The sequence below is a fragment of the Neolamprologus multifasciatus genome, chromosome 10 (genome assembly GCF_963576455.1).
Source record: "Neolamprologus multifasciatus chromosome 10, fNeoMul1.2, whole genome shotgun sequence".
In the NCBI taxonomy this organism is placed as follows: Eukaryota; Metazoa; Chordata; class Actinopteri; order Cichliformes; family Cichlidae; genus Neolamprologus; species Neolamprologus multifasciatus.
Window position 1 is genome coordinate 12111379 of NC_140448.1, and position 24113 is coordinate 12135491.

General features: G+C 41.9%; 2 protein-coding genes across 3 annotated transcripts in view; both read left to right on the forward strand.

Moving 5' to 3' along the window:
- nyap1 (neuronal tyrosine phosphorylated phosphoinositide-3-kinase adaptor 1) overlaps positions 1-14360 on the forward strand; it is a 30293-nt gene extending 15933 nt beyond the window's left edge. Inside the window, 6 exon segments of the mRNA XM_085175626.1 lie at positions 5624-5994; positions 6084-7743; positions 7745-7887; positions 7981-8223; positions 8692-8798; positions 9411-14360. Of these exon segments, the coding sequence (XP_085031752.1) occupies positions 5624-5994; positions 6084-7743; positions 7745-7887; positions 7981-8223; positions 8692-8798; positions 9411-9854 (2968 nt within the window). The 3' untranslated portion in view covers positions 9855-14360.
- Positions 14011-21753, forward strand: atp1b2b (ATPase Na+/K+ transporting subunit beta 2b). 2 transcript variants are annotated; one of them, XM_085175638.1, is made up of 8 exons: positions 14011-14460; positions 18717-18845; positions 18938-19045; positions 19198-19403; positions 19603-19662; positions 19887-19913; positions 20534-20629; positions 20789-21753. In XM_085175638.1, the coding sequence occupies exons 1-8, from the start codon at positions 14370-14372 to the stop codon at positions 20954-20956; spliced, it is 885 nt and encodes a 294-aa protein (XP_085031764.1). In that variant the 5' UTR covers positions 14011-14369; the 3' UTR covers positions 20957-21753. The 2 variants fall into 2 exon arrangements, with proteins under 2 accessions (XP_085031764.1, XP_085031765.1); XM_085175639.1 differs by lacking the exon at positions 19887-19913.
- Positions 21754-24113: the final 2360 nt, after the last annotated feature.

Below are 24113 nucleotides of genomic sequence, written 5' to 3' on the forward strand. Positions count from 1 at the left end.
ATGAATCAATGAAGCGTTAAGGCACTTTTGTGTTGGTTGCATGATTGAGACGTGCAGGATAGGTAGAGCTTTTATTTTCAGACTATGAGTTACTGAATACTTCTTCTGCAGCTGCTTGATTTCACTGTAGCATTGAGGACTTGCTGCTAAAGACTGTGCAGTGTGTGTTCAAGGCTATAACTTGTGCACCAGTAGAACACAGTTAGCTGCTGATGCATCACCTCCAGACTCTTTCTTTTTAAAAAAAACAATCTTCCAGCAGAAAAGCAATCATAGTAAATCACAGCACAGAAGTGCGATGTCAACAATATTTAAACTTAAGTCCCACATAATTCTGTGATTTTTCAGCCCAGTATAATTTGTTTATTTTTGCAGTAGTATCAGAATTAAGATCAGATTTGTATTTAGATACAAGAAGAAAGAAGAGAATCAAACCCCCAAACAAGCAAATTAATTCAAGCACTCTTCAAAAGGGTCAAAACAGAGCTAACGTCATCACACTCGCATGACGGCATTGTGCTGAAAAGCCTGTGAGTGAGTGATCTTGTGTATCTGAGCATATGGTTTGGGGGCAGAAGGAAGGATGTGCTGTTCAAATGTGAGTCACCTATAACTAAGCGAATTCAGCATGGGGTTCGGGCTATTTGTGCTCGAGAGGAGAAGGAGAGCATCAAAGACAACAATTCAAGTTTGTTTAGATGTGCCGTCCATTGCTTTATGACTCACGGCGGTAATTGGAGGCCCTCGTGTTGGCAGCAGAGATCAACGCCATGGCAGCATCAAGCCAGTGAAGGTGTAGGGCAGCAAGTAGGACAACGGGACGCGATGAGTGATGAAAGCAGAGCCGAGTGGGGCCAGAGGAGCAGAGGTGGAAGCGGGACATGACCGGTGATAATTACAAACAGGACAGGGTCAGGAATAAAACTGCACAGGGACAAAAGGGGTGAAAACCGAACGGACTTAAGGGAGGACAGCAACTGCAGAGCTGGCTGGAGAGTGAAGGAGATGGAAAGAGTGGAGGGATAAAGGAAGCTGTGCACTGACAGACAGTTTAACATCCCGAGGCTCCCAGTAGAGAAATCACATGAAGCGCAGGCGGCTGTGGAGATGCAAATGGTAAATAGGTGAATTTTAATATGAGTTTTAAAAATAGAGACATTTCCTTATGGCACAAGGCATGAACAATTCCCAGTCGTGACAACTGTAAATAGTTTTAATAAATTCTTGTGCTGATTTGGAAGTGTTAGTGGTCTGGTAGAGGGAAAGCCTGGCAACTCACAGGACGAGAGGTGGGGTACACACTGGACAGGGCAACAGTTGTCGGTTAAAGATATTTAAAAGTTGCTCTGAATAGACAAGTCATTCATTTCTCTCAAAAAAAGAACACTTTGTTGTGTCTGTCAGCACGGCCTCATGATAGTAGAAAAACTTAAAAAACATAAAAGAAGATGTGACTGTCTACAGTGACACGCACAGACAGAGACAGCTGTTGTCACCTTGTGGAAAATTCAAAGACATTATTCACTATGCGGTTATTTAATGTCACGGAAGGAAGACATGTTTTATCCTTTAGTTGCTTTAGGGGCATTTAAAACTCTCACATGCTAGTAAACAGCCCTGTAATAATATCATTAAGAGAATCAATACACAACGACTGCCTTTCATTGCTTTGGTTAAACCACGAGGCACTTTCACTTTTTGTATCATTTTCTTCTGGTGACAGAAGAAGAATCGGATCACTTTGAAACCACGCTGGTGACAACCCATAACTTAAGGCAATCAATTAAACTGTCGCATGCTGTGTCAGATATGTCACTGAGGTCCAACAGAATGAGGACAGACACACGCTTAGAGTTCAGCATTAACCCCTGACTTTAACGACAGACGACTTGACTTCTCTGATTTGCCTTCGAACCAAATTTGATGTTCTCAAAAATAACGTTCTTCCAGGTCTGATTCAGGTGTTTAAACATAACCCGCTCTTAAACCTTGCCTCCAAATGAAAAGGTGAATTAGAAACAGGGCTATATGCTGCTACAGGGGTAGGATGATATGAACTGGATTTCTCCAGCGAACGCTTTATCGCCACAGTTATCGAAGCTTTTGGAATATCTTGCATTCTGAGAAAGAGATGGAGGTGGTATTCAAGAGTCTGTTCCTACATTAATCTACCAAAGGTGTGTTTCAAAGGGTGAAGCAGATTACATCACCTTCTTCTTCTTTCTAGTGCTTGCTGGGATCAAGACATTACATTTATCTGCTGGCAATCATATCATTAAGAAAAAGCAAGACAGAGGATGTTATTACAACATAAAGATTGTTTATGGAAATTGTTTTGACCAATATTTCTGTTAGTCTTGTATTCATGATAAAAAAAAATCCCATTTGCACAGGAGTCATATTGTGCCCTTAATTAACAAGAGCTCATTGTCCTGAAATGGCAAGCTTCATCTCATTCTCCAGTACAGATTTTCATTTAGTGAGGTTTAGAAGTGATGAAAGGCAGATTTTGTAACCTTTAGACAGAGCCGGGCTAAGAGTTTCTCCCTCTTTATAGTAAGATAAGCTAAACAGCTGCTGGCTGTAGCTTCATTTCTAAAATGCAGATATGAAGGTGGTATCGATCTCATTTAGCCCCCGCAGATTATGAGCTTAATGCGAAGCAGCAAGAAAGGTAGAGCAAATATAGAAGTGGGAGTCCTGATACTTTGTGAACCGCTGAGTCTGGTCTCATTTTGAAACTGTTGGAAGCTCCTTCCTTTAGATGGAAATAAAAAAAAAACAAAAACACACACTTCAGTCAGAAAGAGCAGCTCAGCCTCTGTTCTGGGCTTAATTTGGCCCTGTTGTATCTGTGTCGATTGTGAAGAGTCACTAGCATGTCTCCGCAGGCATTCAAGGAGATAAAGATACATGTACAATGCACTCTGTTCCTCTAACACACTTATATAAACACACGCTGCCTCACACATGAAGAAGGAAAACAGAACCCTCTTTTTTCTCTACGAGCAGCCTCATTGCATTTTCTGCTGCTTGAAATGTTGAATGCAAATCGAAAGCCCCATTTGTCTCCTGTGCTTCACAGGGATTGCAACTGAACTAAAAGAAAGCGCTGCAAGGCCCATAGTTATATGTCACAATTAACTACTAGGCTGAATAATTTACAGTACTGTGCAAAAGTCTCAAGTGCACCCCCCTCCCACACACACAGTTCTTTATGTTTTGCTTCCAAGGAGCCAGAATTTCTTGTCATTTTGTTATTTCTTTAAGTGGTCTTGACCAATAGTTCTCCTGACTTTCTCACGGTCTTCCAAAGTTGTTTTTTGGACATTTTCTCCCTCTGTTTTTCTGTCCATTCCTTGTACCTGACCATTTTCAGAGGGATGTTTCCATTTGTCTTTTTTAGGTCTGTGTTAAGTCCTTTAACATGGACCTGTGGATCATTCAAATATAAAAAGCTACTTAACCTAAGACAAAGCAAAGATTTGTCTGCACATGACATACAACTGTGGAATGAACCTATTTTAAATTGGGTCTTTAGGCACTTTGTTACTACCAGCCTGTTGCAGAAACACATAGCTTGTTCCCATTTCTTTAGCTGAATGTGTGAAAAATGTCAAATATAACACAGTTAGGCTTAAAATAGCATTTTTCTGCACCACAAGATGTTTCCCGAAGAGTTAATCACTGAAAGCCTGGCGCATCTTGGCATGGTGTGGTAAAAAAACATGGTATGTTTTTGAGGAAACTAGACAAGTGGATGACAAAAGAAGAAGTGGCAGACCTGAAAATCCTCTATGGCACTCAGTATTTGAAAGTCATGTCTCTAAAAAATAGAACAAATCCAGCAAAGACCTGACACAGCACCTGAGAGATACAGTACATCTGGCCCTTCAGTGGATCCATCTACTGTTCACTGAAACTGTTCACTGAAACAATCTGGAGTGGTCTCCGTGGAATGGCGGCTGTCAAGAAGCAATTTTTAAGGAAAGGAAACAGGAAACAAGGAGAAAAGGCTGAGATATTGGACACACGACTGAAATTGTGTGTCAAGTGACTGAAATATTGCATATTGGATATGCATTCATATTTAGTCATTTTTGGTTCATATTATTTTTAATATGTTCAGAGTTGGTCAGGAGAGTCTACAGTCATTTGTAAAACATAGTGGAAGCACTGTCTTGGTTTGGAGCTGCCAGTGGTGCTGGAGATGCAGTCAAAAGATCCATGTTGTTGCAGATTGAGATTCACCATACAATGCGTTCTGGAAAGCATCTGATTACGAGGAGCTCAATTTTTTGGTATGAGAGTAATAATAAATTGCCAGTGCAATAAAAGCACATCAGAAAGAAAAAAAAACACAGTGGCATACAATGAGTCTTGGATTATCCTTCACAGAGCTGGACCTCTACACTGTTGAAGCAGTGTGGGAACAATTGGTGGGATCAAAACAAAGGGCAGCCAACATCCAAAAAGAGCTTTGAATGTCCTACGAGAAGCCTGAAGAACTATTTTCGTAGACTACTTGAAGAAATGTCAAGAAAGCTTTTGCCTATTTACATTTTACGTAGCAAAATATGGAGGAATGAGAGGTGCAACATCTGGTGATCTCAGACATTTAGACCAAATATGAATATAACCTTCTAAATATGGTCCTTGTTTTTTTTGTGTGTGTGTTTTTTCTTCTGTGACATTTGACACACAACATTCTATCACACGTGTGAATGTTTTTTCCTAGTGTCAGTGCTGTGGTTTTGCTCATGATGTTATTGACTAAAGCAAATAAATTTACTTCGATCACAGTTGGCCAAAGACTTATCTCGTGTTTCTCAGAAGAAGAAGATGACTGAGACAGCTTTGCTTTTTACGATGTAACTGGTGTTTTGTGTGAAGATGTGCTCGATCGCAGACTGCTGAAAAATACTTGAATCCTGTTGTGCTAACTGTATAAGAGACATATTGTGTGTGTGTGTGTGTGTTTGTTTGTTTTTTTACATGCCCTGCAAATATGTAAGTTACCCCGAAGAAAAAATGCTATTCCAGCTACTGCCCACTTTAGTGAAATGCTGCTGTATTCTGTCAGATTTTGTTTTCTTTGTCAGTTTCATTTTTTTGCTGCAGTAGCTTGTGTCATTGATGATTTCAAAGAGCAAGTATCAAACACCAGAAAATCACAACTGTTCCCATGGTAACAGATGAAACAGCTTCTAGTGATCCTGAGAGCAGAAAACAGATGTAGGTTGAATATATAAACATATTTAAAAAAAGAGAGAGATGAGTGAAAAAAAAATAAGGGAATTCCAGTAGCAGAGTGCACACGAGTACCTTGCTTATGACAAGGCAATTGCTTTCTAATTGAATGTGTCTGAAGGGTAAGCACACATTGAGGAATACAGATGTGAATGCAGAAAGGTAAAGGAGCCTCCAGGGTGTTTTTCTCAGCAGCAGACGCCCTGCAGGCATTTCTTTATTGCAAAGACGATGTCTGTAGACCAAAGAGAGAGTGAGGAAAAGGGGAGGTCAGTATAAGGAGTATTACATGACTGTTTTACACCTCTCTATGATTTCTTCATGCTACAGTATTTTTCCTCCATTAACACTTTCTTGACTTTCTTGATTCCAGCTCCACGCAAAATGACCCCTCAGCTACTGTTGGCAAAGTCAGAGACCTGGCTTCTTTCCGACGGCACTTCCGAATGGGTTTCATGACCATGCCTGCCTCCCAGGACCTGTCCCCTCACTCCTGTGCCTCTGCCATGGCGCCGCGCTCGCAGTCCTGCCACGCTGTCGGAGCCGGAGATACAAGTCTAGAGAATGGAGATTACTCAGACACCCAATCTCAACACGGCGGCCGCTGCCCTCCAGCCAAACCCAAACGCCACCCCAGTACTCGCCTGAGCTCCTCGTCTGCTGACAGCAGAGGACCTCCTCCTGAGACACCACCTCCGCCTCCACTCACTCACTCCCAGGCAAAACACTCAGAGAAGAAGAATGGTAGGAAATGTGTTTTCAGATGCATATTTTACAGAGAAAATTATGTGTTCTTTTGAAATTGCTTTCTTTTTTTTTTTTGTCCCCTGCAGCCATGAAGAAGTCTGACTCTGGAGAGATTGGAACAAAGAAGGTGCCTCCTTTAAAGCCCAAGAGAAGTCCCAGCACCCAGCTTTCCTTTGACCCTCTTCCTCCACGTGTGCCTCCTTCTGCCACATCAATGCCTTTTCAGGCATCAGACTCTCAGATTCAGACAGGAGATGGGGATGATGAGCCAGTCTATATAGAAATGGTGGGCCAAGTGTTCACCAGAGACAGTCAGACGGCCACACCCCACCCTGTAACCCCTGTGGCCACAACACCAGACTCTGACTCAGACCAGAGTGAGGCAATCTATGAGGAGATGAAATACCCAATGCAGGAGGACAGGGAGTCCCACAGACACCTCCCTTCCAAACACGAGAAACTGAAAACCTCTAAACACTTTCATGTGACACCTTCTTCTGCCAGCAGCTCCTCTTCGCTGCCACGCCCATCTTCTTCTTCCCCTTCCTATTCCAAACCTAAAGCTACTGTATCAATCTCCCATTCATCTCCTCTGCCTGCCTCAGCATCCTCCACCCCAGTGCCCCAGGTCCTTTCTGCCAGCCCCCACACACCACGAGCTCCTACACCCTATCTGCTGCAAGGGAATAAATCAGAGCAAGAATCAAACACAAAGATCCCAGCGCCTTTCCCCAATCTTCTACAGCACCGGCCCCCGCTGCTCGCCTTCCCTCAGCCTGCAGCAGCCTCCAGTGGGGTCGGGGTGCAGAACAAGTCATCTGCTTCCACTAAAATGGGAACTCAGACATCAAGCGCAACAACACAAGCGAGCACCTCTTCCTCGGCCTCTTCTAATATTCCTGTATCCCTGTCGGGCTCCAAGGAATCATCAGGAGGCAGTGCAGCGCAGCAGGACAAGCACAGCAGAGACGCCCAGTTAGGCCCAGCTCCTGGACTGAGAGCCAGGAGTCATTCCACGCCCCTGCCTCCTTCCTCTAAATCCACATCCCCCTTTTCCCATCACCATCATCACCCTCACCATCGCCCCTCACACTACCATCACTATCGGAAGCCAGAAAGAGGAGATTCTCCTGCGCCGACCAAGAGCAGCTCCCAGGCTTCTAACCAGGCCACAGTCCAGACACAAACCTCAAGTACAGGCAAGGAGGGCAAGTCAGTTAGCTTCCTCCTGAAGTCTGACAAAGGTGAGAAGGATAAGGACAGGGAAAAGGACAGAGACAGGGACCGAGACAGAGAAAGGGATAGGGGTAGAGGAGACAGGGACAAGGAAAGAGAGAGAGACAAGGACAGAGATAGAGACAGGGATAGAGATAAGGATAAGGAAAAGGACAGGGAAAGAGACAGAGACAGAGACAGAGAAAGGGATCGTGATAGGGAAGGAGGTCCACACTCTTTACAGTTGGACATCACTACCAGCACGAGCAGCCAAACGCCTCAAAGCAGCACCAGCTCAACCCCCACGCCATTATCCTCATCCCAGCGTCCTCACTCTCGCCCACACCTCCGTTCTCACACGCCTCACGGCCTTCCAGCGTACAAGCCGCCCTCCTCGGACAGCCCCTTGCTATGGACCTACCCCTCCGGTGGCTTCAGGAGGCCCCCGGCTTATGAGAGCTTGAGAGGCAGCTCTCAGACACCATCTCTGCAGCAGCCCTCGAGTCTTACTGGATTGGTGAAGGTGCGTTCAGAGCAATGGAGGGTCTGCATCCCTTCAGTCTAAAGTTGGTTTCATGCCTTGGGACAGCAGTGCCAGTTTATCTGCCGATGACGGGTCTTACTGGCCTATGCAGAGGAAATTGTCCTTCAGTCACGGCAGCAGAGAGACAGAGAGTAAGTCAGAGGTTGCTTTTTTAGTACAAAGTGCAAATGCCATTAAAAATAAGGTTCTATTAATCCTGTATTCTTTTCCTTTCCCTCTTTCAGAGGATGAAGGCCGGGCATGGAACGGTAGTGCTGATGCCCTGTTAAGGACGGACAAGGAAGAGCTTGGAATAGGGTCTCGGGGAGGCCATTCAGGCATCCCAGTCCACTTCAGTGGGTCCACAAGCAGGGCTCTTGGACACAGTGAGTCACTGGCCGGTGTTGACAGCAGCCTAGGATTCAGAGCTCTGCCCAGGGTAGGGCTGCCTCTTCCCTGCCAGACCTTTCCTGCCTGTCGCAACGGAGGTAGGGAGACACCCTGGGTTGTTTTTTTTGTTTTTTTTACAAAAGCTTATATTTTAATTGAATTTAGTTATAAGGTCTAAACATTTAATATATTGTAATTTATATAATAGGTAAGCCCCTTATTAAAAGGATATTAACAATTGTGACCTGTCACATTTCTGGATTCGACTGCATCCTTTCTATGAAATTTTGCGGTAACTTTGTCTTGGAATGTGCGAACAAATAATCCTGTTTTTATCTTATTTTGGTACCATTCGAAAAGACAATAATTGCTGAATCAGGAATAAACGCCAAAATAATAAATTTTTGGTAAGTAGACAGTAACAGTTTAGTACCTTAAATAATGAGCACCCAGTGTTTGTGTCGCAGATCAAAAGTCTAGCTACATAACATAGCTCTGTGTGCTGAAATGTTCTATCCATCTGCTCCCATTACCAGGCACACAATGTAATGTTTGTTTCCTTACAGAAGTGGGGCGGCTGGGTCGCTCCTCCTCTGCTGCTGGAGTGAGACAGGTGGGTGGAGGAGACGTTCAGAGACAGAGCAGTCTACCAGCCCGAGAAGCCCTGAATCAGGTGAATGCACTGTATTATATTCACCAAGCCTTAAAACTACAGTTTCTTTTACCGTCATCCCAGGTAGATTTGAGAGTGAACATTAATATTGTTCTCATTATTACTTCCCCTACTGCTAGAGACACAGCTCCTGCAGATCTATTTTTAGATGGTAGATATGCCCACTGAGCAGAATAAGGTTCTGGCCTGCCTCAAAAAAAAAGAAAAGAGAAAGGTATATGACGTAGGTTAGTACTCAATCAGTAAATCAGAGGCCTTTGCGGGTTAGAGAACATGCTGTACTCTGTTTTGAGAGGTGAACTGCAGTCTTCTAGCAGCACATTTCACCCGGTTTCTGGCTCCATAGCAAGTGCTGACGCAGTTTGAGTGTGCTGCAGAGACTGTCTGCATGTGTCTGGTTGACCCTCCCTCAAACTGTAATAGATGCAGCAGGACTGCATCCTGGTGGCTGTCTGCAGGAACTGCAGTTCTTTTTTTTCCTACATGTGTGAGGACCAGCTGTTACTGGTAACACCACTGCAGTAATCATGTAGGTTTATAAATGAAAATATTATCATATGATAAATGACTAGATGAAAGCACTAACTTGACTTTTAACCCTTTTGCGTTCAGCTGCATAGTTTGGCCCAGCCTCAAGTACCCTGCAGTCCCAGCAGTCCCAGCGGTCCCGGTGTGTCACGGCAGCAGCAGCAGCAGCTTCAGCTACACCAGCATCAGCTGCAGTTAAAGCAGCAGCTTCAGCAGCTTCAGCAACAGCACCACCTGCAGCTGCAGTTCCAACAGCTCGCCCAGTTGGCACAGGGACAACCTGTTGTCAGTGGGGTCACCACCCCATCCACATCGCAGACCCAGAGAGACGGCAAGTTGCTGGAAGTCATCGAGCGTAAGCGCTGCCTGTGCAAAGAAATCAAGGCACACAGGCGTCCCGACAAAAGCTTGTGCAAGCAGGACAGCATGCCCATCCTCCCTAGCTGGAGACGGACGCCTGAACCTCGTAAGACTGGCACACCTCCCTGCCAGAGGCCACAGGCCGTTGTGTGGGACACGGCTATCTGACGTGGAAGTCAGGCCAGAGAGTACAGCACTAGAAGAGATGAGCTGAAGATGGCAGAATTATGAATGAGAGTAAAAATGGATATAGAAACTAGAAAATTCTTTAAATGGCTTTGGTGATGTAATTACCACCAGGGAATGGGAGACTATGGACCAAGAAGAAAACCCTTGATAGCATTTTTATTGTGTGATAAACTGATCTGTGAACAGTAACGATGAAGGGTACTGGAGACTCTGAACCCATCTGGGGGGAAAAACAAACAAAAAAATGCTGATCAAGAGGTGAAGAATAAGAAGTATTACAATCAAACTACATGAATTTCTTACAAATTGGATTTGTAATTGCTCTGTATTATGTAGTACACTATGTAAATGTGTTCTAATTGCCAATGTTTTTTGCCACAAAACACCAGTATTATTGCTACAAAAGGAAGACGCCAACTAACTAATAATTAGCGGGTTGTTTTCTGAAGTCGGTGTTGCCAAATTTCTTCCTGACTACTTGATACATAAATTGTGTATTTTCACCAACAAGCAGGTGTCCAACACGCTTAAAAACTACTCTGTGGATGAGAAAAGGCAAGACTCATAGATAAGTTGCTGAAGTGTTTCTTGAAATTGTGAATGTATATGAGATGTCTTGGTATCAATAGATTGTCATTGTGGATGCAAATAATCATCACCGAGGAGTAAAAGCTACCTACTGTATCTGTTTGCATATTTGTAATGTAAATCTATTTACTTTCTCAACGTTTCTGCAATTTTATAGCAATATCCTCCCGACGCTGGAGCAACATAATTAAAACTTGTGTCAACTAGCCTACAATACATATCTAAGACTTGAAGAAGTCATATTTACTGTGTCATTCTCTGCATGTCACGATAGACATACAGTATTGTAAAAAAAACAACAACAAAAACAAACAAAAAAAAAATCCCAACTAAAATAAAAAAATTAGTGTAGAGATGATCATGGCAAACTTTTACATACAGCAAATCTTCACTATGATAACGTGTGGTTGTATAAAAAGCTGAATATGTCGTTTGGGGGGAGTGGGGGGGGGGGGGGTCCTCATTAGGAAAAAATTAATAAATAAATAGGTGACAGATGGCACATGCTGTGCAGTCCAGCCAAATATAGATACAGATCAATGGTACAAAAAAAAAATTTCATCACTCATGCTTATCCACAGTTGCACATTAGTGATTGTTCCACCACACCGAAAAACAGGCACTCAACACCCATCAACACAGACTGTGCAATATGGTGCAACTGATAAGACTGTGAGTATTGATCACCTCAAACAGAATGCTGGAACAATCTGCACAAAACATTGTATACGCTTAGGACAAGTTAAACCCTAATGTACTGTAAATAGATATGTACAACTCTATTGAAAATGTAGCAATTATTTCCATTTTCATACTTGTAATCAATACATATTATGTAGCATATATTGTATAAACATAACTTTGTTCACTTGTTTTTTCTAAAAGAATTAAGTACTTTATCTGCTGCAGCCAGTCCATGCATTACTTATAGTTCTACTAATAAACAGTAAGCCCTCTAAAGAAAGGCACAGCCCAACAGTTGTTTATTTCAATTTATGCAAGACTCCCTTTAAGCTGTGTTATTGATTTATTTATGCCCTTTTTCTACATCCATTTTTATTTGTGTACAGATTTCCACAGCCCGTTGTCTTGACATTTTGAATACTTGCTGCTATCTTGAACTACTGGTGTTGTTCACTCAACTATACAGTGTTACCATGAGAAACATTATTAATATAGTGCTTATTGTGAGATATTTGTTTTGGGTTTATTTTTATTTATTATTTTTGGTTTTCTTTCTTTCTTTTGTTTTTCCTTTCTGAAAGCCACGTGAAATGAAGTTCGTACCTTAAAGAGTGAGCCCGTCTGTAATAGTATTAAGGTGCTTGAATGTCTCTTGGTTGTTGTCGTTTTTAATGATAGTAAGCACCAAACTGTACAGTACAGTACACCCAGTGAAAAGAAGACCTATCTAAGTGTTTGAGAGTCACTACTTGGCCTTTTTTGTTTTTAGCTCCACCTGCTCGCGTTTGAGGATCAGAGTCCATTTTCAAGCAAACACAGGCCAGGTTGAAGGAAATGGGCAAGTGCAATGCATGCAGAGATTCCTTACACTGAAATGCTCCAATGATTCTTACTATTGTGCCCAATTTTGATTGCCGATACCAAGTAATCACCTTACTATGATTCCTTTTCACGGACTGATATGGAACCCTCGGTATCATTTCCAGAATAGTTTACAGAAGCTGTTGGTTTTGTGTGTCTTCTAAAAACAGTGGCCATTATATGAGTGCCATACTATATTGATATGGTAAGATACGGTGTACCTTGGAAATCACTGTAGTGCTATATTTGCATTGATATTGTCATTGAAAATAAATTTTATATAATGAACTTTACACAACAAACACATGTTGTTTTCATGTTTTCACGCCACATTCTGTTGTGTCTTTGTGCATGTGATAATCCAGTCAGCTCTTTAAGATAACGCATACACGTAATAGCCATTTGACTCAGTAACCCTTGACGTGTCCTTTATCATTTGGATTTAACAGGGATTTCACATTTTAACCTCAGCTATGTGAAAATGAAAGCACACCCTCTTTCAGTTCTAAGGTTCCGTGTATCAAGACATTTAAATAATCATCTGGTCCTTACAAAGTTCTACAAGTATGTAAAAAGTGTGGACATACTGAGTGTGTCCACACTGCTCAGTGTTATTATTTCATTTTTAACAAAATTAAGCTAAAATGTCAATCCAAAGGGAGTATGTGAAAAACGAAGTACTCCCTTACTGTTTTCACACTGATTATGAAGATAAATAGCAGCCGGCTGCTGCTGATCGAATGCACTTCATTAACTGATCATGATCAAGTGTGAGCTCCTCTGTAAAAGCAGAGGTTTTGGTAGTTTGAAGCATTAAACCACAGGGCCTCTGGAATGATGTCCTTTGACAGAGGACATGATTTGAGCAGCTACAGGACCTGGGCACCTTGCAGTTGTTGAGTTGACTCAACTCATCTTTATAACAAAGTATTCTAGAGTCAAATGTGAGGTCATCTATCTGACAGCTAAAGGTTGGCCCAAACTGGATCTCAGAACAAGACAATGGTCCTAATCATGGCGATGAATCTAAAGCAAACGAAAAGAGCCAAAGTGTTGCAATGGCCCAAATCTAGACATCAGGATGACTAAAATGCTGTGGTGGTACTTTAAGAGAGCGTGCAAACCTCAATGAACTGAAGCAATGTAAAGAACAGCAGTCCAAAGGTGTCCACATGAATGTAAATAACTGATAAAATCATACAGAAAACAGTTAATTCAAGTTATTGCTGCTTAAGGTGTTTATAATAAACCATAGAATTGTGAATTTTACTTAGTTTTAAATGCAATACTTCTGCAATATTGCTTAATTTTTGTTAAATAATTAAAGACAATGTGTAATATGTATGTTGTTTAATCTGTGGTTCTATTTGGCTAATTTAAGAACCTCGTAAGCTCCAGATTCTAATAAGTTATACGAAAATATTTAGAACTGAAAGTGGGTGACTGTATATTTTTGATGTGTAAACGATGTTAATAATGTATATATAGGGTTTAATGTAATTTCTATGTTATCCTTTCAAAAAGCCTCATTCTCATTTACTGCTGTTACTAGAAGGAAAAAACTGAATAAATAAATTCTCCAAGGCTTTCCTGACATAACTTGATTCAAAAATAAATAAAAGCCTGAATGGGACATAAATTAGTCACCTCAAGCGGACAGTGGATTCACCAACAGAGACACTTTACGGTCCATGAGGGATTATTAAAATTATTCTGTTGATTTTTCTTCGGATACGTGACGTCAAGAACCCCTTAGCCAATAAAGGGATGCCCTAAGCCACCAAGCGATTTGCTCTGAGGCTTGTCTCTCGTGCATCAGGAGTGAGGATCCCGAGCAGGTGATTGGTCAGGCGGGTGGCGTAGGCGGGAGCTGCTGTGGATCGCGGCATGCGGGAGGAGGGTTAAGGCCTGCGCTCGTGCGTGCGTGTTAGGATGTATGTGTGGAGAGCGGTGTGGCGCTTGTAGAGGGAGGTGGAGGGAGTGCTTTACCGCAGTATCACTACATTTCTGCACCACTCATCAAAACTCTGCGGCATGCAGACAAGAGCTGGGGGGGAGGGCAGTCACTAGGTCTGTTCTGAGTGTGAAACTGCTACCTCTTCTGTTGGCCTACCAGTCCTTCATATAATCTAGGCTACAGCAGTGCTTTTACTTTATTTATTTTCATGCGGGCTCGTTGAGTGTTTAAGTCGACTTCTTTAATGCCGGTCTTCTTCCTGTAGGAGCAGTGATACGGCAGGGCTCTCTCTCTCCTTCTCTCTCCATCCCTCTTGTTCTCTGCTGTCAGGGCAAAGTGCTTCAGCCCGGCGCACAGTGTCATCAGGCCGCTTTTAGTTGAGCTTTGGAGCAGTTCGTTAGAAAATGGCAAAAGATGGAGAAAAAAGCGATTGGAAGGAGTTTCTATGGAACCCGAGGACGAGGGAGTTTCTGGGCAGAACGGCGAGCAGCTGGGGTAAGTGCTGTCCAGCTACGGCAATGCAGCAAACAGGGTCCCCCGGCTCTGTAACAGGTCTCTGCCACAGTGGTTTCCCCCCCCCTAAAGGTTCGCTAAGATGCTGTAAGAGAGAAATGAGCGTGTGTAACCATGACATGAATTTCGACCCTGCTTGAAGTTAGGCGGTAATTTCCTTCAGGCGATGAGATGGATGTCGCTGTCCACTACAGGTTGGTGCTGAAATCTGACTGCGGCACCGCTCCTGTGGAAGCCAGCTGAACCCCTCCACCCCAACTCCTGTCTACTTTATTAATTTAATGTATTTTTTTCTGCAATGCTTTCCCTGCGCATTGCGCCCAGCATAAGGGTGGAGGCATTTGGGTTTATTTTACATTTGGATAAACCTGATTACAGCAGCATTGCTGAAAATAAAAAGGCTCCACTTTCTTGTAAAGTGCATGTAATCGATTCTTCTTTCCTGTAGAGTGATTTAGTTATAACTATGACTTTCATTCTGCTGCAGAGAAGACTTTTTCTAGGAAAGCGGCTTACTGAAGTTGTACAGAGATTTGTTTGCATGCCGGTGGCTTCATCAAGTGTGTGTGCAACATGATGTCATTTATTTCCAGGCTTTTCCCCTGAGATGCTGAGCGACGATCAGGTCAAATCCTCTTTTTAACACCGTCGTGTTGCCATATACTGACACCTTTTCTGCTATACAAAGACCCTGCAACTAGTTCAAAGATTCATGAGATGACAGGGCGCATATGGCTCTGTTCTAATGACATTGGAGCATGTTTAATCTGGGTAAAGCCGAGGGCTAAATGCTATTTGTATCACCTACAACTCGACCCCTCCCAGTGTGTGTAAATCAGTAAGGGATTTAATCCTAATCTAATGAGTTCATTGGCTGGAGAGGAAGGTATCAAATTCAGCGTGCTCTGGCAAAGTAAAACATTTTTAGGAACTTGGATTCATTTTCACATTTTCACTGAAGATCTGAGCTCAGAGACTTAAGTTTAGCACTCGAGGCTGAAACTGTGTTAAACGTAGTCTTTACTTTGAGTTTGAATTGTCTGATTATTTTTCATCAGTGCACATATATTATTCTTTCAGTGTGGGGCTGGGACTCATGGACTGTAGATTCCTTAACTGGAATCCTCCCACAGTGTACAACTTAATCCAGCTCAATGTGCCCCAGGTGCTTTAAGGTCTGTTGGCCTTTTTAAGCTGCGCTCTCTGAGACTTGGTAATTAGGCTATTTCTGGAGTTAGCCACTACATGTAGGTCTGCTAAACTTGGCTTTTCAGAGTAGCACTTTCTCATTCTCCTAACGCTGTACATACTGTACCATTACTTCCAATGTGCTGGCAACACGGCCTAATCTACTCGTGATACAGTTTCTTACGGCTTGCACTGAAGAGGGGTTTAAATGCAAGTTTCCAGTCTCTTTAAGGCATAAATGTGTTTCTGCAACACAATGCACATTCAAAGCATTAGATCAAAGACTTCTTTGAGGATGAGACGCAGAACACTTCCTTTTGTGTTCTGCTTTCTGTAAAGAGCTGTAATGATATGGAAATAACCTTGATAAAGGAGAGCAGTGCTGCAGGTTTGTTGTTACACATGCCACAAGCTGACACAGTGAAACATGGTCAGACAACTAGCTTGACTAATGAAGTGTTCTGGACCTCCCACTTCCAGAAACAAAGTCCACACTGCAACACAGGAAGAGAACCTCAAAGGACCTCATGGTGAACAGAATCACGGTGCTCTTTGTTACTTTAACATTGTGTACGAGATAATTAGCAGTGTTTGCCGGCAAAAGAGCCACAGCTCAAAGCATCCACGCTCTCGCCAGACCTTTTCATTTTTATTTCAGAGGTGCGTTTGATCAGCAAGTTGCAAAGCGATTAAACAGTATGTCCTCCCAATTAATTGTGAAAGAAAAAGGGACACCTCCTGCCATTATTACCGAAGAAAGAACAGGGTAGTGGACCATCCGAGCCTGTCCTTTTGTTCTTTTCTTTCAATCGCCGTCTGCATACAAAACCAGTGCGAAACAGAGACGCCTCACTGTCCATCATCAGCATGGACTGAGAGGGCAGGCTGTAAACCCAACACCCTGTTTGCTGGGGGGGGAAGCCACCTTGCCTGCACGCTTGATCCCGTCTGGGTGTGCGTACATTCATTCTCCCCCTGGGTGGTGTCATATTTGTGGTTAGCACAAAAATTCCCCCACTCCCTTGACGACAGAGACAAACACTTTGCCACTTTTGTTGGATCGTGGCGTCTCTCTTGCTGCGTTGCCTCCAGCATAGTTCATGGTCTGTGTATAATTAATAACCGAGCTTGTGTCTTTTCTGTGGTGTAGATGGGATGCTCATTGTCATCCCACTAAGGGATTCGTTTTTATTAGATTTTAAAACTTCAGGTACAGTCAGGCAAAAAAATGCACACACAAGCTGTGCACACAAGCTGTAAATCATCAAGATACCCCTCTGCAATTGCCACCCCCCCATCCCCCCTCAATCTCCCCTTGACATTTTGCCAGTCTGGCAGCGCAGGGAGACAAATGCGATGCTGAGCCTGCTGACTGAGGGAGTGAGCGCCACGCTGGGGGCCATCCAGCAGAGGTGCAGGGTCAAGGCACTCAGCTGCCTCCCAACAATGGCCTCAGGTGTCCATGTTTGAAATGGGGGATGCGTCACATACATGTTCTGTATGTGGATGGGAAGCAAACAGCTGCTTCAAATGTATCTGATGGTTCCAAGTTAGAAAGATCGCCTCAGAAATGGTTTATGAATTTGTTGATCTCACAAAATAACAATGAAAAGATGCCAAGTTAGGATCTCCATCTGAAATCTCAGTATTTTCGTCACAACAATGACAACGTAAAGCATTAAAAACAAACTCTTCTTTATATCAAATGTAATTATCATTATCAATTTGCTCGTACACAGTTATTAATAAACTTAGTCCCCTGACTCTGCGGCTCAGTCTCCGGGGCATCCTTATTTTCTCTCTCCCGGTGTTGCCTTCTGTCATTCTTCCTTCCTTTCTGTGGACAGGACAGTTCTATAATGAAGTTGGTCGTCAGCCATGAACTCCTGCGTGGTTAGGTTCACTTTATGTCATACTTATTTTTCAGTGCATGCAAAAACACAAAGAATTTAAGGATTAATGTGCAGCTTGTGTTTTGAGTTTATGTTGATAAAATAAAATAAAAAACCTGCAGTGGGCAGAAATATGGAAGGAGAAGCTCAGCCTGATCTGTACTAAGCACCTTCCACTGTACAGCCACTGGCATGTGTGCTAAAATGAGTCAGTATTGAGTTATGGCTTCACATATGATTCAAACCCTGCTCTCCCTGGTGGATGTCTTCTGCTTCACACATTGCACCACTGCTTCTTATATCCTACATGCACTTTGTGCTTTTTATGCTACCCTATAGTGCTTCCCTGTTATTCTTTTTAAAAGACCCATGATTGGACACAGTCTCCTATTGTGGTCTAGATGATCTAAAGCCTTAAAATAGAGCCCTGGGGAGATGCAGGACTCTAGTTCTCTCTCAGACCACTTGCATTAGTTGCATTACAGTGAAAATGTGTTGCCTCCAGTTATTTTAACTTTAAACGATGATATTTTAAGCATTGCATCAAAATGATGATTTGTTTCATGTGAGTGAGAGAGAAACAGAGGCAGATGTTGCAGATGCAGTGAAGCAATTTAACGAGGATTAACTGAAATCCCGTGGACATGTTTGGTTAGAGAGTGACGTAATAGACATGAACTACTCATCAATTCAGATGTGAGATTATTTGTACTCATTAAGTGTTTGTGTGCTGCAATTATAATGAAATGGACTTTGCTGACTTGCAGATGTTAGTCTAATGGACTTTATGCATAATTCATAGATGTACTGTGGTGTATAGCAGACTAAATAATGTAATCATAGCAACAAAAAAAAAAGGCTTAAAGGTTATTGGGGGGTTTTTGCACAGTGTATCAAACATACATTTTCCATGCAATAAACACATAAACACATATTATTATTATGTTATATTTTGGTGCATGTGATCAGATTATCTTTCTACAACATCAACTGACCAAATCTGATGATGAAGAAATAGTTTTGGGTTTTTTTTACATATAGTGCTACTTTCATGTCATTTTTTCCAGTTGGGGAAGATGCTGTTTTGTAATATTTTAATATTCCATTTTTGTTACTATTGCTTATATTAATGTGGCTCTATTTTCTCATTGTCTGCAGGCCTTATTTTTCTCTTCTATTTAATTTTCTACACCTGCCTCGCTGGCATGTTTGCTCTCACCATGTATGTCATGCTGCAGACCCTGGACGAACACAGACCAACCTGGCAAGACAGGCTCTCCACACCAGGTGCAGAAACTATAGATGCAAGCTGCATGAACACAGATCAAGGTCTGTGCACTGTGTCACGTACTCCCTGCTGTCTCTCTTGTCACTCTCAGGCTTGGTGATTAGACCTCGGGCAGATGACACCTTTGAAATAGTCTATACTAAAGAGGACACTGAAAGCTGGGACCTGTATGCCCAGACATTGGACAAGTTCCTTCAACGTAAGTTTGGCTCTTGCCCTCTAAGACAGAATGTTATGACATACACAGATAATCTCTTTATAGTTAGCTGACAGGAGAGCGTCTTGTATTGGAATCTTAGTTGATTATAAAGACAATTTCACCCCACACACACTCTCCTATTTTCCCTGCAGCCTACAATGATTCCCTCCAAGCCCAGAAAAATCACGAGTGCGCCCCAGACAAGTACTTCATCCAGGAGGACAGCGGTGAGGTGAAGAACAACCCGAAACGATCATGTCAGTTCAACCGCACAGTCCTCCAGAGCTGCTCTGGAATCGATGACCGTTACTATGGATACCGAGAAGGCCAGCCATGCATCATCATCAAGCTGAATCGGGTATGAAAGGAAAAGAGAGGGAAGTGAAAGGGACTGGTGTTGCTAGGAGACATGGAGTGACTGAGACAACCAAACTGGTTGGAAATGATAAAAAGAAAAAAGTCACTATCATAATTAAACTGATTGTTTTTTGCATTTATCATCATTCACTTATCGCCTAAAAATGAACAAAAAACGGTTTTCTTTATTTTCTCATCAGGTGATTGGTTTGCTGCCAGGAAAGGATAACCAGGCTCCGTATGTCACCTGTGCTGCAAAGGTAATCCCTTTTTGTCTTTCACAATCAGAGGCTTGACATAACAGTTTTATTCATAGCTATTGTGCCTCACGTCATCTGCAGTATTCCACCTGTCGTTTGCCTCCACCTTCCTTTCTTAGCTATCATGATTTTTTTTTTCATGCTGTCTTGTCAGTCAAGCCAGTTGTTTTTATCGCTGCCCTTTTCTTTTCTCCATTGCGTTCCATTAATTTGTTCACTCGCAGAAATACAGAGTTGGCAAAGATCAATGGGTAAGAAAAAGTCCAGGACCTATGTTTGGTACAGTTTAGATCAGAGGTGTCAAACAAAAAGCCTTTGGGCAAGAAGAGGTCTGCCAAAGGGCCCAGTTTCACCCACTGGGTGGTTTTACAAAGTGTGTAAAAATTGTGAGAATATCATTAGTATTTTTGCACTTTTTACTCTATTTAAGATTATATCTTGAGACATATCTGTCTTCATATGACTTAGTCTGCCATATCACACTGACATAAGGTAGCTTAGTAATTTGTACGATTTATGATGCCCGTGTTTGTAATAACAAAGTTGCTGAATGTAGAAAAAAATATTGTTGAAATTGGCTTTAAAAAATGTTATTTACATAGGATTCTACTTAACAGGTTATCTTAGTCACTATAAAATTTGGCGCTGCGTTACCTTTCTCAAAGTTTGACTCCCCTGGTTTAGATTATATTTCTATATGATATATCTGTAGCAGTCGATCACATTGTTGTTTTGTATTTGCATTTTAGAACTAGATGGTAGATATGTAGGAGAAAGAACTTTAGAGAAAAGTAGACAAATAAAGCTCACCTCCACCTTATAAAGTGGAGATTAAAGCTATATAACTGATGAAGCCGTTTCACCCCCTCAGAAAGATGACGCTGATAAAATGGGAGAGTTGATTTACTTTCCTCCAAATGGCACAATCAACCCTATGTACTTCCCTTACTATGGCAAGAAAGCGCAGGTAAGAATGTGGTTTAAATTAAAATATAATGTGCTGTAAACATGATAGCAGTAACTGTTAATAATTAATGTGTGTTTGTTTACAATTGCGCACACAGCCCACAGAGTTAAACCTACTGGGTCCGTAGGCTTACGACGTCTTTGTTGATTGTTTTTGCAGGTGAACTACTCTCAGCCCTTGGTTGCAGTCAAGTTCCTCAACATTACTCACAATGAAGACGTGAACATTGAGTGCAAGATCAACGCCGAAAACATTCCCGTTGGTGGTGAAAGGGACAAGTTTGCTGGGCGAGTGTCTTTCAAGCTGAGGATCAACAGTAAAAACTAGGTTTACTCCCCCTCCTCCAACCCCACCCTAACCCTAACCCCCACCAGCCTCATCCCCCAAAACATACTGTCTTCATTCTCAGCAACACTGCACATGCACAGAAAACAAAAATCACAGTATTCACACCCTTTGTAGGATTTGTTTACACCCCCAACCCTTTCCAACCTCACCCCCACCCTCCACCCCACACCTCTCCACAGATTTTTGTGGGAAATTCTTTGTCAGGTCGCGTGGCGAGACCGAGGCGAGAACCAAAAGGGTGCTAATCCTGTCATTATTTCTGTGAGCATTCACACACAGGTTATTTTCCATCAGTTAGTTTGAGGTGATGTCTATTTATACTGCATGACAAACTAGGGGGCTATAAAGGACGTGGACGCGTCTTCGCAGAGTTTGCAAGGATCAGCAACTTTACCACTGTACTGCTGCTCCCCACCCCCCGCCGACCCGCTGCCTCCTCATAGAGTATCCCTCTAGATATGAAGATCCACAAATTACAATACCGAGCGTGTATATCTACAGTATTTATACAGCATAATAATAGTAATCTTACATCAGTGAGTCTATTTTGTTGCACTTTAAAATAATATTCCAACAAACAGGATTGATGCAGAGATGATGCCATTTGCATGTGCGTATTGTCTTAGTATGCTACAAAGGCAGGAGGCTCCTGTGTCTCGGCTGCTTACATCTGTAATAAGTTCAGCAACTGACCACCAGGAGGGACCACACCGTAATCTTTAAACCTCACGCGCAGGTTTAAGTGTTTTAAATGTGATACAGACCCCCCCCCCCCCCCCCCCCCAAAAAAAAAAAAAAAGAAGAACATGAGGTAGACATTACAGGTAAAGAGGAGTAAAGAGTGCAGGAGATCGTGTGTTTTAGTTCATACTGTAGGTCTGGAAGTTGCATGCAGTGTGCAATATTCATTAAGTGGCATGCATTATGAATGCCCGTATCCATTCATCAGATGACTTCTATTAAATAGTAATCATTTTGGATCATTTGATATTCACTCTCATTGTGTGGCCTGAGAGTAGCTTGTGAAACAGATGATATATATATATATTTATATATGGGGGGGTCATATAACACCTGAATTCTCAGTCGGTTACGGGGTAAACTGAACTCTAGCTTTGTGGCTCCTGGACTGCAGTCTAATAAGATAGCTGAATATCATGTGAAAATGACAAAATAGACCTCTGTTCTGCACGAGCACACAAACACACACAGACAAAATTCAATATCGCATTTTATTCCCAAAGTCAAACCAAGAGTTTCTTGCGTTTCAGTTTTTAATATCAATATTCAATCGATGTTTAGAGGAGCTTTATTATTGAGTGTATTGCATCTATTTCACTTGTATCAGAAATAGATGCCGTTGTAAAAAAAAATTGTATTGTTTTGCACAGAAAGTGCGCTTTTATTCTTTTCTTTTTTTGTGAAGCTGACTTGAGTTTATTAATGCATTTCCAGTTTTGAAGGAAGAAGGATGTTGAAAGTTGTTTGTTGTTTGTTTTTTGTGTTTTTTTTTTTTTTGGGGTAGTTTTCTTTTTTCTCATTCATTCTCATTTTCTTCACCTAAAGGATGCATCTGAGATACGAAAATGTACACTTTACCTCTTATTTTAAAAGACAGTCGTTACTTTATTATTTTGAATGTTAGTTCAGTTTTGATTTTGTAGGGCTGTAGCAAATTAAAAACAACACGAAGAATTACTCCATTGACCACATAAGAAGGATATGTTTTTGTTCATTTGGTTCGATGTTGTTGTGTTCCCCGGTGTTGTATGAATCATACTGAAGAAAGACCCATACTGATAACAAGACAACCAGTTTCAGCCTCTAAAAAAGTCAGACATGTTCCTGAGTTTAGGGCTTGAGCTGTTTACTAAGCATCCCTTAAATTGTTGGCTTGAGAAATCTGTGGAGTCACACTTTTAAACTCAGGCACATTACCTCTGCACAGCTCCAAAACTGTTAGATCAGTTAGACTGTGAACCTGCCATGTCACTGCAGCAAATATAGAACACGAGCATCTGTTCACTCACATTAAGGTCTTGCTGATTATTAATTTTTTTTTGGAAGGCTGTGTGTTTCTCTGTGTGCCTGCAAATATCTTGCAGCAGTTTAAATAAGACTGAATCATCTGACAGTAAATGAAGGCAAGCCCATTAGATCCAAGGTGAATATCTGATCTATATTTGAAAGGTCATTTATAATGGATGATCAGCTCTAACAATAATTTTCATGAGTCCGCCACCCAGTTTGCATGCATTTCTCCTCTTGCATTGCTGCAACACTTACTTAATTTCAATGTAATCTCTTAATCTGGTCAGCTAATCCAGAGCAGGCACGCTGAACTTCTTTACCCCGCTCTGTTGCTCCTCCTCAGTAGGCGGCCGGTTCAAGGTTTATTCATTTCTCATTTTGTTCACCACATTCACATTACACTTTGTTTAGTTTGAATCACATCACAACAAATAAAAGTGTTCCGCTTCACTGGCTAATTGGACACTCTTGTTTCACTCACGCATGTGAAGATGACTTCTTCAACCAAAGATCTACATGACAGTTAAAATTGAATTCCCACTTGTCTGACACATCCTCAGCAGTAGATCTGAGTAAGGATCCCATGCAGAGATACTGTAGGATCCAGCTGGAGGGCTAAATACCTTGTGATAATGAAAAGGCCTCCTCTTATATAATAAAAATACGCACAAAGGAACATGGTTCACCACGACATAACAGTGCCTCCTGGTGGACAGACAGTGTTGCTCCCCCAGTGTCACAGAATGTTATTTCCTGTTATCTCCATTTATCCGCTTTTTATTCCTGTGATAATTTGGAAATGTCTTTGAAAAGCAATATATTTATTTCTTGTGTGGCTATATGAATATTTACAGGAAAGGTTGTAACGCAATCAGAGCGACGTGCATCAGAAACAGTAAGGAACAAAAGGGAAAGACTGCATATATGCCAGTGTGTGTTATTATGATGATGGAACCATTAAAAAAAAGAATTGTTTTGTTTATAAAAGAGTATTTTGTTGTAAAGATGAGAGAATGCATTAGCCTGGAATATATCATGTGATAGGACGTACTAGATAGATTTTCAGAATTGTATTCAAGGAAACTTGAATAGATATGGATTTGAG